This window comes from Sipha flava, unplaced genomic scaffold (assembly GCF_003268045.1).
Source record: "Sipha flava isolate LNK unplaced genomic scaffold, YSA_version1 522_pilon_pilon, whole genome shotgun sequence".
In the NCBI taxonomy this organism is placed as follows: Eukaryota; Metazoa; Arthropoda; class Insecta; order Hemiptera; family Aphididae; genus Sipha; species Sipha flava.
In genome coordinates, this window is record NW_020273480.1 from 223,022 (window position 1) to 235,670 (window position 12,649).

Below are 12,649 nucleotides of genomic sequence, written 5' to 3' on the forward strand. Positions count from 1 at the left end.
AAAAATACTTTCTGGTATGCCTCCTCATATAATATCACTAAAGCTCGGAGTTCCAATCATATTATTGAGAAATACGAATTCCCTTTTATAATTAATTAGATTAGGCTCCGTGTCACTTCTTATACAAAAAATGTAATTGAAGCTGAAATTTTGACGGGAAGTTCTAAAGGAAAAAAAATATTTTATCGAAAATTCCATTACACTTCAACGATTTTCCAGTTCACTTCCAAGTTCAGTTTTCAATAAAAGTTGGTTTCGCGATGACAATAAATAAAGCGCAAGGTCAGATTTTAGCACATTGTGGAGTAGATATGGAAATTAATTATTTCTCACATGGACAATTGTACGTAGCATTTTATAGAGTTGGAATACCTGGCCATTTAAACGTTTATGCACACCAAAATAACACTCTGATTGTAGTATACCAAAAAGTTTTGACTTAAGTCATTTTAGAATTGAGTAACTCAGTGTAGAATAGATTGCAAATATTATAAATCAACTTAAATTGTATAAATTATATTTATAATTATAGAATAATTAAAATCATTTGTGAATTTTATAAATTAGCTTTAATTATAAAAACAATATATATTACATGGCTAGGCTTTAAAAAGTTGAATTATTATATAAAAAAATATACTATGTACGGATATAATGTGCGTCTGGTTCAATTATTCAATATACGAGCAAGTCGGATTATTCGAATATTCTTGTTTCAACATTTTTTCGTTACATTTAATATTGCACTTACAATTATCCCATTTTTTTTCTTGCTCCCAAGCATTTATTTATAAACAAAAATTAAACTCTTGAAATATCTTAGATAATTTTGTATTATAGGTCTGAACTCAGTTTGTGTTACGACACCGTACAGTCCACACAAATATTCGTACTGTGATCCGCTTTTATCTGCTCTCGATAGCAAGTCATAGTGCTCGTCGCGGTGCCTTGCACACATCGCGTAACTTCTGTAATCGCCGGTAATGTATAATTATCATATCCAAGGAAAATTATTAAATAATTTCCCTATCTACATCATTATCATATCTTTGTTATTATGAGTTCCTCTCATAGTAAACCAACAAGTTCAAATTATAAAAGCAATAATGAAAAGAAAACGGCATCCCCGTAAAAAAAATCTAAAATATCTAAATCATTATCAAATCAAACGAATATTAACTCCCCAAATAAATCATCAGACAATGAAAACGACTGGCAAATATCTTCTCATCAAAAATGTCTAAACTCTCCTGGATTGTCACCCAATCTAAAAATATCAAATCATCAAAATAATTCTCAAAATATATTTTCTACTCCAAACCGTTTTAGCCCTTTGTGCATCGATACGAACAACACGAATATAAGAGTAAATAATACTTCAAACGACAACGAAATGGCTGTCGAAAATGACGTTATCAATATAAAAGCTCCGCCACCAATATTTATTAAATAAATTATTAATAACTACCAAGCTTTTTGCGAAGAAATTAGTAACCTACAAACTTCACTCTTGGAATTCTTGTGTAAAACTATATCAAACAGCTTAAAACTCAACACATCTAATCCCAATTCATATAGAACGGTAATAAAGTACCTCAAACAAAAAAATGTAAACTTCTATACATTCCAACTACATGATGATAAACCTTATCGTGTAGTTATTAGTTATAAGAAATCTCAACCCCACCACTGCAATTGATTTTATCAAAGAAGACTTGGGTAACCATGGGTTCTTAGCTCGGAATATAACAAATGTACTTCATTATCAATTAAAAGCTCCTTTACCACTATTTTTTGTTGACCTCGAACCAGCCATTAACAATAAAGAAATTTTTGAATTACAATATCTATGTTACACAAAAATCAAAGTCAAAGCTCCTAAACCAACAAAGCAAATACCTCAATGTATGAATTGCCAAGATTATGGCCATACGCGTTCTTACTGTCACAGTACACCTAGATGCGTTCGTTGTGGTGATCATCACAGTTTAACCATTTGTACGAAAAGCAAGGACTTTCCAACTAAATGCGCCCTTTGTTTTGGCGATCATCCAGCAAATTATCGGGGATGTCCAGCTCTTAAAAATCTCCAAACTTATCACAACCGTCACTCCAAAGTAAACAACAATCACCATATCAACAACAACAACAAAGTCTACGAAAATAATACTAATGTAACTACCCACCCCAGTCCAATCAGTGCCTCAGAAAATCAAAGCTTCCTTATTACTACTAATTTATCCTACGCTCAGGCAACTCAAAATAAAAAACATACAGCAAATAATAATCAACCACAATTAGATTCTATTTCCCCACTAACTGACCAACTTACATCATTTATAAATTACCTAAAATCATTAAAAAACATTAATCACCCCTCTCATAACACTTCTTACAAAAATAATTGACAAAGTCCTAGACAAAAAATGACTTCAAACTCAATAAATCATGCCTCTTCCTTATCAATTTTCTTCTGAAACACTAATGGATTAAAACAACATTCCAATGAACTTTTTTACCTTCTTCATCATAAAAATATTGATATTGCCCTTATAACTAGGCTCACCTATCCATTACTTCCAATATTAGCTTCAATGGTTACTCACTTATTAGAGCTGATCACCCTGATAGAACGTCCCATGGAGGGGCTGCAATAATTATAAAATCCTCACTCTTTTACAACGAAATGTCTAGCACAAATGAATCATACCTACAAGCTGCTAATATCAAAATTAAAATAAATAATTTCAACATCACAATATCTTCAGCCTACTTCCCTCCAAACTAACCTATTTCTGAACCCAAAATTCATTCTTTTTTCCATAGCCTAGGCAACTTTCTTATAATAGGCGGTGATTTTAATGCCAAGCATTCTCAATGGGGCAGTAGATATACTAATACAAGAGGCAGGCTATTTTATACATCAATTCTAAAACACAAATTATCATTTATCTCCCCTGATGCACCAACTTATTGGCTTTCACATGCAAGCAGATCCCCTGACATTCTCGACTTTTTTATTACACGGATTCCAAATAGTTTAAACAAATTTATAACAAACTTTAACCACCTATCAAGCGACCATTCTCCTGTTTTATTAACTTTAGACGCTAAAATTGCCTCTATCACTACTAACCAGTTTCTCTCATCCGGCCCTGTAGACTGGAAACTTTTTCAAGCTAAATTAGACGAATCTTTGTCTCTAAATACTCCTCTAAAATGCCCTCTCGATATTGACCTAGCAATCTCCAAATTAGCAATAACTATCCAAAATGCAGTTTCTCATTCTTCCTTGACCAACTCAAAAAAAAATCAATCTAAATCCCACATCTCGCTCCCCTCATACTTAGCCAATCTTATAAAAGCCAAACGTCGTGCTCGATCCTTGTGGCAACGATCGAAATACCCTGAACACAAAACTGCTTACAATCACCTATCAAACAATCTCAAATCTCAATTAGTGAAATATAGATCTGAACAATTTAGTCTATACCTAAGTACTTTGTCTCCTAATAAAGGCTCCCTCTGGAAAATGACAAAAAAGCTAACAAATCAACGTGAAAATATTCCTCCTCTTGAACGTTCCGACAAATCATTAGCTATCACTGATTTAGAGAAAGCCAATCTCTTTGGAACCCACTTATTTTCAACTTTCTCTCCTCATCCAGAAGTCATCTCTATGCGAGACAACACTGACCTAGTAAACTCATTCTTGTCTTCTCCCTTACTCATGTCCCTTCCTGCCAAACCGATTTTTCCATCCGAAATCGTAACAGTCATTCAAAAGCTTCGGCCTAACAAAGCTCCTGGTCATGATGAAATCACAAATAAAATAGCAAAGAATTTATCTAAAAAGTCAATTATGTTCCTTACCCATCTATATAATTCCATGCTACGCTTGTCGTACTTCCCCTCAACCTGGAAGCATTCAGTTATTATCATGATCTCAAAACCAAACAAGCCTAAATATCTCACAAGTTATTATCGCCCAATCAGCTCACTACCTACATTTGCAAAACTTTTCGAAAAACTAATTTTACATAGAATCTCGTCACTTATTGACCAACAAAATATTTTATCTAAATCTCAGTGTAGATTTCGTCGAAAACATAATACAACTCAACAAATCCACAGAATCGTAGATAAGATTTCACCCTGTTTCGAGTCAAAACAATTTTGCCCTGCAGTATTTCTTGATTTATCACAGGCCTTTGATCGCGTTTGGCATGACGGACTTCTTTTCAAACTTAAGGACTTTCTCCCTTCACCTTACTTTCTTTTAATTAAATCCTATCTTTATAACCAGTCTTTTTCAGTACGCCACAAAAATGAATTTTCTACTATCCAAAATATCAAGGCAGGTGTTCCTCAGGGTAGTGATCTCTCTCCTTTACTTTATAATATCTATACCTCTGATATGCCCACTTCGAATCAAACTCTCCTCGCCACATTTGCTGACGACACAGCAATATTTGCTTCAAATAATGACTCAGACACCGTTTCATACAACTTAAAATTGCACTTAAATTTAATTGAGTCTTGGGCAAAAAACTGGAAAATTAAAATTAATGACAATAAATCCGCACAGGTTAACTTTTCCCTTAAGAAAAAAGAATGTCCCTCACTCAAATTTAATTACAAACCAATTCCACTACATCATTCAACTAAATACCTAGGTATCACTCTAGACAAGAGGCTAACTTGGGCAAATCATACAAAAAATAAACGTAAACAACTCAACTGCCGCCTTCATTTACTCCGACCTCTTCTAAAATCGAAAATAAATCTTTAAAATAAAATATTAATTTACAAATCTATCATAAGACCATTATGGACCTATGGTATTCAAATATGGGGTCCAGCAAAACCAGCTTACATCCGCCCTATCCAAGCCTTCCAATCCATCACATTAAGGCTCTTAACCGGTGCTCCGTGGTATATCACAAATTCAGCTCTCCATAATGACTTAAAACTTCAAACAGTAAATGAACTTGCTAAAAGCTACTATAAAAAATTCCATTCCAAATTAATTAACCATTTTAACCCCATTATTAACAACATGTCTTCTCTCGCATTACCTCTTAATATTCCTCGACGATTAAAAAGAAATTGGGCTAGAGACCTTCTAAACTAAATCTAAAATTAAAATAAAATTGCATGTCCGAACTCAAATTTTCTGAGGTTCTGTCACTGGACAGTCTCCTTTTCATGTGCTACATGTCTTCTTAATCATTATCATCATTGTTACTTATTGTTTTGTGTGTAAACAGATTGTAATATATTTTATTAATAAAAAAAAAAAAAAAAAAAAGGTCTGAACTCGAAATAACATAAAATGGTAGTTTCACGATATTTCAATACCTAATACGCAGCTAATTCAATTTGCTCCGACGGTTCTCAACATTTTTCATGGTACAATACCCAAGTTATATGAAAAATAATGTTCAATACTACACCCTAAATTTCAACAATCACCGTGTAATGCACGAAACGAGTAATGTTTACTTATATTATGTGAAAAGTTCGAATAATTGATAGTTGAAAATGCGGAATAATTTATCGTCAATAACTTTGTCGGACTGCATCTTTTCCATAAATATCGACCAATAGTGCCGTACATATTTATAGCATTAAAAATACCAAATCGGTGAATCCATCCTTGTCTCCGGGAAAAATAATTTACGAAAAATGTTTCATACTTTTTTTGTTTATTTATTTATTTTTTTTTTTTAATCGTTCGATCAGATACTATCTATAATGAAAATATTTTATCGACTATTTGATCTTTTCGCAGAACTAATCAAAAATGATTTGCCAAATAAAGGTCGAGAAACACCGAATCGTGTATTATATGTGGTTTAATAACTAAATTGTAAGAAAAAAATATAAATAAATAAAAAAAAAAAATAAAAAAAAAAAAATAAATAAATTAATTAAAATAATAAAACGCTTTCAAATCATTCTTGTACTTGGTCGGTGGCGGCTTAAAGCTGTATCGACTGTTGTGCGGATAGTATCATGACGTTATGCTACGTATTCTTGTGCGCGTACGATGATAAACGTCTCGGTTCGTGCGCTCGGCAATCACGGAAAAATCGACGCGCGTCAGCGATCCCCGTGAAGTCTTGTCATCGACGATAAATCACGAGTCGATATCGCGAATTTTTTTCCAGAGATAATTCGAATCCCATTGTTGAAGTCGCGCGCCTTTGTGTCTCTCAACCTCTTGAACTTTTTACTGCCGAACCCCAATGGGGTGGACGTGCGTACATATATTTTATGGATAAATGTGTACGTATATTTATTGATATTTGGCTAATGAAATTCGACTGTTGTCGAATGTGTCGAACACTAGTCAAGTGACTATCGTTCCACCAGCGTAACGTGAACTGAGTCCGTGGGGTCAATTACTCATCGGGGGGATAAGAGTCCCATATTATTATTACATCATAAAAAGATTAATAATAGTAATGGCCATAGCGAAAGTTTATCACGATTGTAAATTTTTATTTTATTTTTTGCGTTTAGATAATTATTGTTACAGGATATAAAAACGTATTATAGCACGATAGACTCAAGGGACGTTTTTAATTTTTATTTGACGGCTATTGTTGACACGAGGGATGAAATATCAGCAAGTGACGGAACTTTGGCTAGTGAGTTATGTCAGCTGTTACTTAGGATTTGTGTTCGGTTTAATTTATAAGTTCTAGGGTTTATTACGCTCAAACCGCAGTCACTCAAAAACCAATATAAAAGATTCCACGTTAAATTATCAAACCACACTGATCAATACTCTTATAATATGTTCTCCGTTTCTAACAGAAAATTTTTAACGTCGTCTCAATCTACTATAATTGTAAATAAATAATAATATTGACTAAAAGAAAAAAAAACATAACCAGCGAATGAAAATGTTTAAGGTTAGTGATGTGTTTCTTATACAAGATATTCATGTGAATTATTTATTACTTGTATGTGATATTTTCTCTTTTTTTTTTTTTTTTTTGCTATAAAACTGTACACGATTCTTTCAAACAAAGATATCGGGGTCATTTTCACTTAAATATTCTAGGGAGGATTCCAGTGATGGATATAGAAGAAGATATTAAACGTGAGGATTTGTACAATTTAGTACAATTTAGTAAGATACTTTGATGAATAAATAATTTATGCAAAAAAAATGATAGAGTGTCGTTTTTATCATAAAAAGTATTGTTTGAAATTGATATTTTGATTTTTTTATGACCGATGAAATGAAAAATCATGATTAAACTCTAAAAATCTGTCCGAAGTTTTCGAATGAGACCACTGTTTTGTTTTAGATCGATAACCTTAAAAGAAAACACTGTGGCATGGACATTGTTCAGAAATTCACAAACTAAATTGCCCTTCTAGCATTTGCAGAGGTTTTAAAAGAGTAGACCATTAGTTATGATATCATGATGTGCGATGCTTAAGTCTTGGAATTTTAATAAAGCATAAAGCACTCCGAGGTTTTTTGATGTTCATGAACTTATTATATAAAATTTGGCATGAAGTTTTATCATTTTTCCCGAGGCGAAAAAGAAAAAAAGGTTGAAAACTAGAGCGGATAAAAAGGTATGTCCGAGTTATTATTTTCTAGTGTAATTTAATCCGTAAGGAATTATGTTCACTTCTGTGGATTTTCGGGCGACAAAGACAAACATTTTCCCTCTTTGCTTTTGATTTGTAATAATAAATCGATGGTAAACTAAGTGGTTGGAGCTAATTCGAATGTTTCATAAGGGTTTATTACTTTTTTCTTCACACTTACTATATTTAAGGTATTATCTTATCGTTGTATATATATATATATATATATATATGATACATTATTATAATAGTACGTTTTTATAAATAATAGCTTACAAAATTGGCTCATAATGGGTTGCTTAAGTAATTGTTGTCATTAGAAATTAATTTCAGTTTCCATTTTTAAATGAACGGATTGATAATACGTCGTATGCCAGGCTTTGTAAAAAAAAAAAATAATAGTAGTAATAATAATAATAATAAAATGTCTCATGATCAAAGTTTTATCATTGAAATAATTGTATCTAAAAATATATTTTACTAATATATTATTGACAAACGTTTATTTAAAAAATAAAACAATAAACTTTATGACAAGCAGCATTTTGGATCACTGACGATGTATATATAAGTTTTTTTCATCTAGATTATTCATAAAAATCGGAATATTTATTCAACTCGAGAACGATCCGATTTCATTGAGATAGAACAATTGCTTAAGTTTTCAAAATTTTCCCCAATTACTATACATACACTTTCAATTTTCCGGAAACCAAAAAAGTATATATAAATAACCGATAGTCCGATCTGTGCGTGGTAAACACGTAAATCTTCATAATGCTTTGATGACTATAGGTATTTGTAGTTTTCTACCAGACTTTTAACGATAAAGTGAGTTCTATTAAGTACAGATATACATGAACTACACGTATACGATATAAATATGTGCGTTTAACGCGAATTTAACCTTAACCGTTGACGGGATCAGAATAATACTATGTAATACATAAGCATACTATGCTTTTATAACCATGACCCGAACGACTGATTGAAGTGTATTAAATTCTGTGCTTATATCGTAACACAAAAATAAATAATACGTCGTCGATTTATATCCGACTCCTCGTATGGCTGTCGGCCAGGTGTTTGTAGATTTTCGAAAAATGATTATGTACTGGTGAAAAGTGAAAAATAACTAATAAATAACTTTTGTTCGATTGTGTCCGTCGTACACTCAAGAACAATAATTCTTTAAAAACGTTGCAGTACGTGTTTACGAGGTTTTGACTAATCGTTGCGCATCGTTTGTTTCAGATTGCGTTTGCCGTCCGAGTGGTGTGAACAGCATTCAAAATTAACCGTTCACGAGAAAGGGGTATGGGCAAAGGAGATAAAAAGCCTACGTCCCAGAATAGCGGTAAGTAAAAATTTTTTGGCTTACACGTACGCGTATGGCGTTTGTTTAGCAGTATATTGCGTGAAACGAGTGCATCGCCTGTGGGTGGTTAGAGAACCATGTATTATTAGTGCTTGACTTGGGAAGGGGTTGAATCGAATACACCGATGAAATCGTCAGATATTCTAGCGTATCCTTACTAATTTTTTTTTAAAAAAAGATGCATAGCACGGTACTTCATTTGAGTTCAGATTTTACAGGATTACAACAAGTTAATATTTTTATAAAAAAAAATTTATTTATAAAGGTATACCTAAGTATTAGTTTTCAATACATCGATACACGATAGATGATGAGTATCGAATATTCCATAATATCTCTAGTTCGTTTTTTTTTTTTTTTTTTTTTTGTTATAATTACAGTTTTGTACTGAATTTGAGGGGAGGGGAGAACTATATTTATGCATTGGTGTTTATGGTTCAAACGTCGAACGTGAGCATAACAAGTTATGGAATATTTGTTGGTTTGTGGTAACACGTTTTAGGATGTAATGAGGGAGTGAAAACGGTTATATTCAGTTTTCAATTAGGTAGAGACGCGACATTTGTATGTGTCATCGAAGTACCTCTAATATTTTTTTTCCCAAGTCAAGCACCGCATGTCACCATGATGTTTTTCCACAACAGTATTTTGTCGTTCCTACACGCAGTTGTAACGGACCCGCGGCGAATGCGGAAACAATGCAACAATATTGTTATGTCGGTTTCGTTTCGATACTTTTTCGTCGAGACCGACTCTCTATAAATATGTACAATTATCGAGCGAGATACGATCGGCACTTTTGTATCGTATGCGTAAATTATTTTATTATACCTCGTAATCGTTTCGTATACGAAACGCGCTCGTGGATGTACAATAAACGTATTTGCCATCAGATACAGATCGTTGGCAGTCGGTGCCGCTACGCGATTTACACTAATCGCGTTCAATTGGAGCTGAAGACATTTATTTCTAGTTGTTCGCATCCCGGTCCATAATACTATATCGTATGAGTCGTATGGTATGCATTCCGCAGTGTCTTGGCATTAGAGCAGCGAATGATTCGATAAGAAACGAAAATTTTCACGTATAGCGTAATAAATATAATTCAGAAACAATCAGAAGAATGTGCAGCGTTGCAGTTGGTGATCATAATTCTGGTCGACTTTTTTTTTTTTTTTGTAATCATGGAATTTCGCGCATCCTTGGAACATTTATATAGTTAAACAGCCTTTTTGACTAAAATATCGGGGTTAAACGGTAAAACATTTCTTTAACTATACATCGAGCATTAACGGTCACCAGTACACACGTAACATGTGCACTGTAATATATTTGTTGTATCCACAAGGGTGTATCAACTATTTTATGCAAATCAGAATTTGGCATCTTAAATATTTTATATTTTATTCAAAAACCTTATAACGTGCAATATAACGAACAATTTGTTTTTAGTTTTTGCTAAACAGCAAACGTGTTATTATTTGATATTAGATAATATTTCAATGATTTATTTTAGCACTATTTTAGTATTATTATTATTATTATTATTACTGATAATAGTCAAACGTTAACTAATTTACGACTTAACATAGAATAAATATACTAAACGTAAAATTTTTGTTTTAAATTAACTGAAGAATTCGTATACATATTCTACAATGTATACCACTATCGAGTTAACACGTATCATTCCCATTTGTATTCTAAAAGTCTTGAAAAATAATCTAATTTCATCTTAAAGGATTTGACTACATATTGCATCTTGGGCCCATCATATATGCCACCGTGTACGTATTTTAATCTATTATGCCATCATATGCGTCCAAATATAACGCATTGGATACATCTACGTCTAGAGTTTGAACAGCGAATGAGTGATTGTAATTGTACGAGCCCTTCGATACAGTCGGTCGGTACATTGTTGTGGTGGAATAAAGTTTATCGACTACATGTTTGCGTGTATGCGCCACATCGTTTTATATTATGTAAACAGAAAAAAAATTATAAAAAAAACCTTTTCACGCGTCAAAACACAATTTATTACAACGTATGCCAACGGTTTATCGTCAGAACAGGATGGACGTGCGTAAGTAATGAACGGTAAATGTCCACGAATGAATACGGGTGTTACGTATACTGTTACTATAGTTGCAAGCGTATAACGTTACAACCGTTTTAACGCTCTGTTAATAATAATAATAAAAATAAATGCGTACATTGTTAACTCGGGATGGCCACGTTCAGGCATTTTGTGCACCTCATTTTTTATCATCACATCACTCTCAGTCGCTTCATTTTCATCCCGTCTGACCTTGTGCGAAACGTCCAACCATATTATTATGCCTAGAAACGAAAGACCGTTGTAGTATAACCTTCAGTGGCGTAGCCAAAGGGAGGGAAGGACTGAGAGGGCTGCATCCCCCCCCCCCCCCCCCCCCCCCCCCCCCGAAATATTAAGAAAATTATATTAATGGTATATGAATATCGCTAAAAAAGTAAAAATATTTAAAAATGTTAGTATAACACATTGCTATTTTTATTTTTTTTTAATAAGTAATACGTGTAAAATAATTTATTTTATATTAGTATAAAATACAATATTCAAAGTGTTTAAAGTATACAAGAGTATTATTAAATCAATATATATTAAGGGTTATAGGAACCAAAATTTATAATATAACTTTGGCATCCACTTTTTAAACTTATGGAAGAAACTATCTAAACTACCGTTGTGTAAAAATTAATTTAAATATAATAATTATATTAATTCTAATTATTAGAATTAATTATATTACAATTAATATTTCTATTAGCATAATTATTATAAAACCAGAGTCGTTACTCTACAATGTAGTTATACGATGTAAATATTACTACCCTTATTTTACCATCGACGTTTCACATATTATATTTCCATCGATATAATGACGTAACTATCCAGACGAATGCCTCTTAAACAGATATAAAACACGATTTTGCCATTCTATAATGTAAGTTTTCACTCCCAACCTCAACTTTATAACATCATGTACCTATTTCTAATAAATCAGCCAAAACATTCGTTATCGCATAACCAAACCGAATTTGACACTGATAGAGTTGGTGGAAGAGAAGAGAACTGAAGTAAGTGTCTTATCTTCTCCGTCAGAAATTAAAACCTTTTACAATGATCCATCATTTTGATTGCAATATTTATGTACATTTAAAATAAAAAAAATACATTCTACTGTTCATTACCTTTCAAATAAGATATGCAGTTTGCATTTTAACTGTTAATTACGATTTTACGATTAATAGACAGGTACGGGAAAATTTCAAATTTTTGGGGTGGGGTTCATATGCTTATTTAATAATAATACTTATTTATCCCCCCCTTGCCAAATACGTGTTGAATGTGAAATAATATGCGCTCCACTGCGACTATAATGTACATGCCTACGTATTTGTCACTGGAGAATGACCGTTTTATGATTTCCGATACCGGATCAACTGAAGCGTGAGCGAACAAAAGTTTAGCTTTTCAGGAATCAATCGATTTGCGATGTGCCACCATCGCCGACGCCGCCGTCCCGAGCCAATCATTGCCGTGGTAATTTATTTCTCTTTCGCGCTTATTATTTTATCTGACCGCGTTGCCGCGCCCTCTGACGAGCG

At 32.8% G+C, this 12,649-nt stretch overlaps 1 protein-coding gene across 3 annotated transcripts in view; it reads left to right on the top strand.

The window, feature by feature from the left end:
- Positions 1–12,649, top strand: part of LOC112690832 — a 242,408-nt gene that overhangs the window by 88,935 nt on the left and 140,824 nt on the right. The window contains exons 3-4 of one of the 3 annotated variants that reach the window (XM_025564927.1): positions 841–980; positions 8,872–8,974. In XM_025564927.1, the coding sequence (XP_025420712.1) occupies positions 8,935–8,974 (40 nt within the window). In that variant the 5' untranslated portion in view covers positions 841–980; positions 8,872–8,934. Of the gene's footprint in view, positions 1–840; positions 981–8,871; positions 8,975–12,649 lie in introns of those variants that run through there. The other 2 variants (XM_025564926.1, XM_025564924.1) reach the window with 2 other exon arrangements.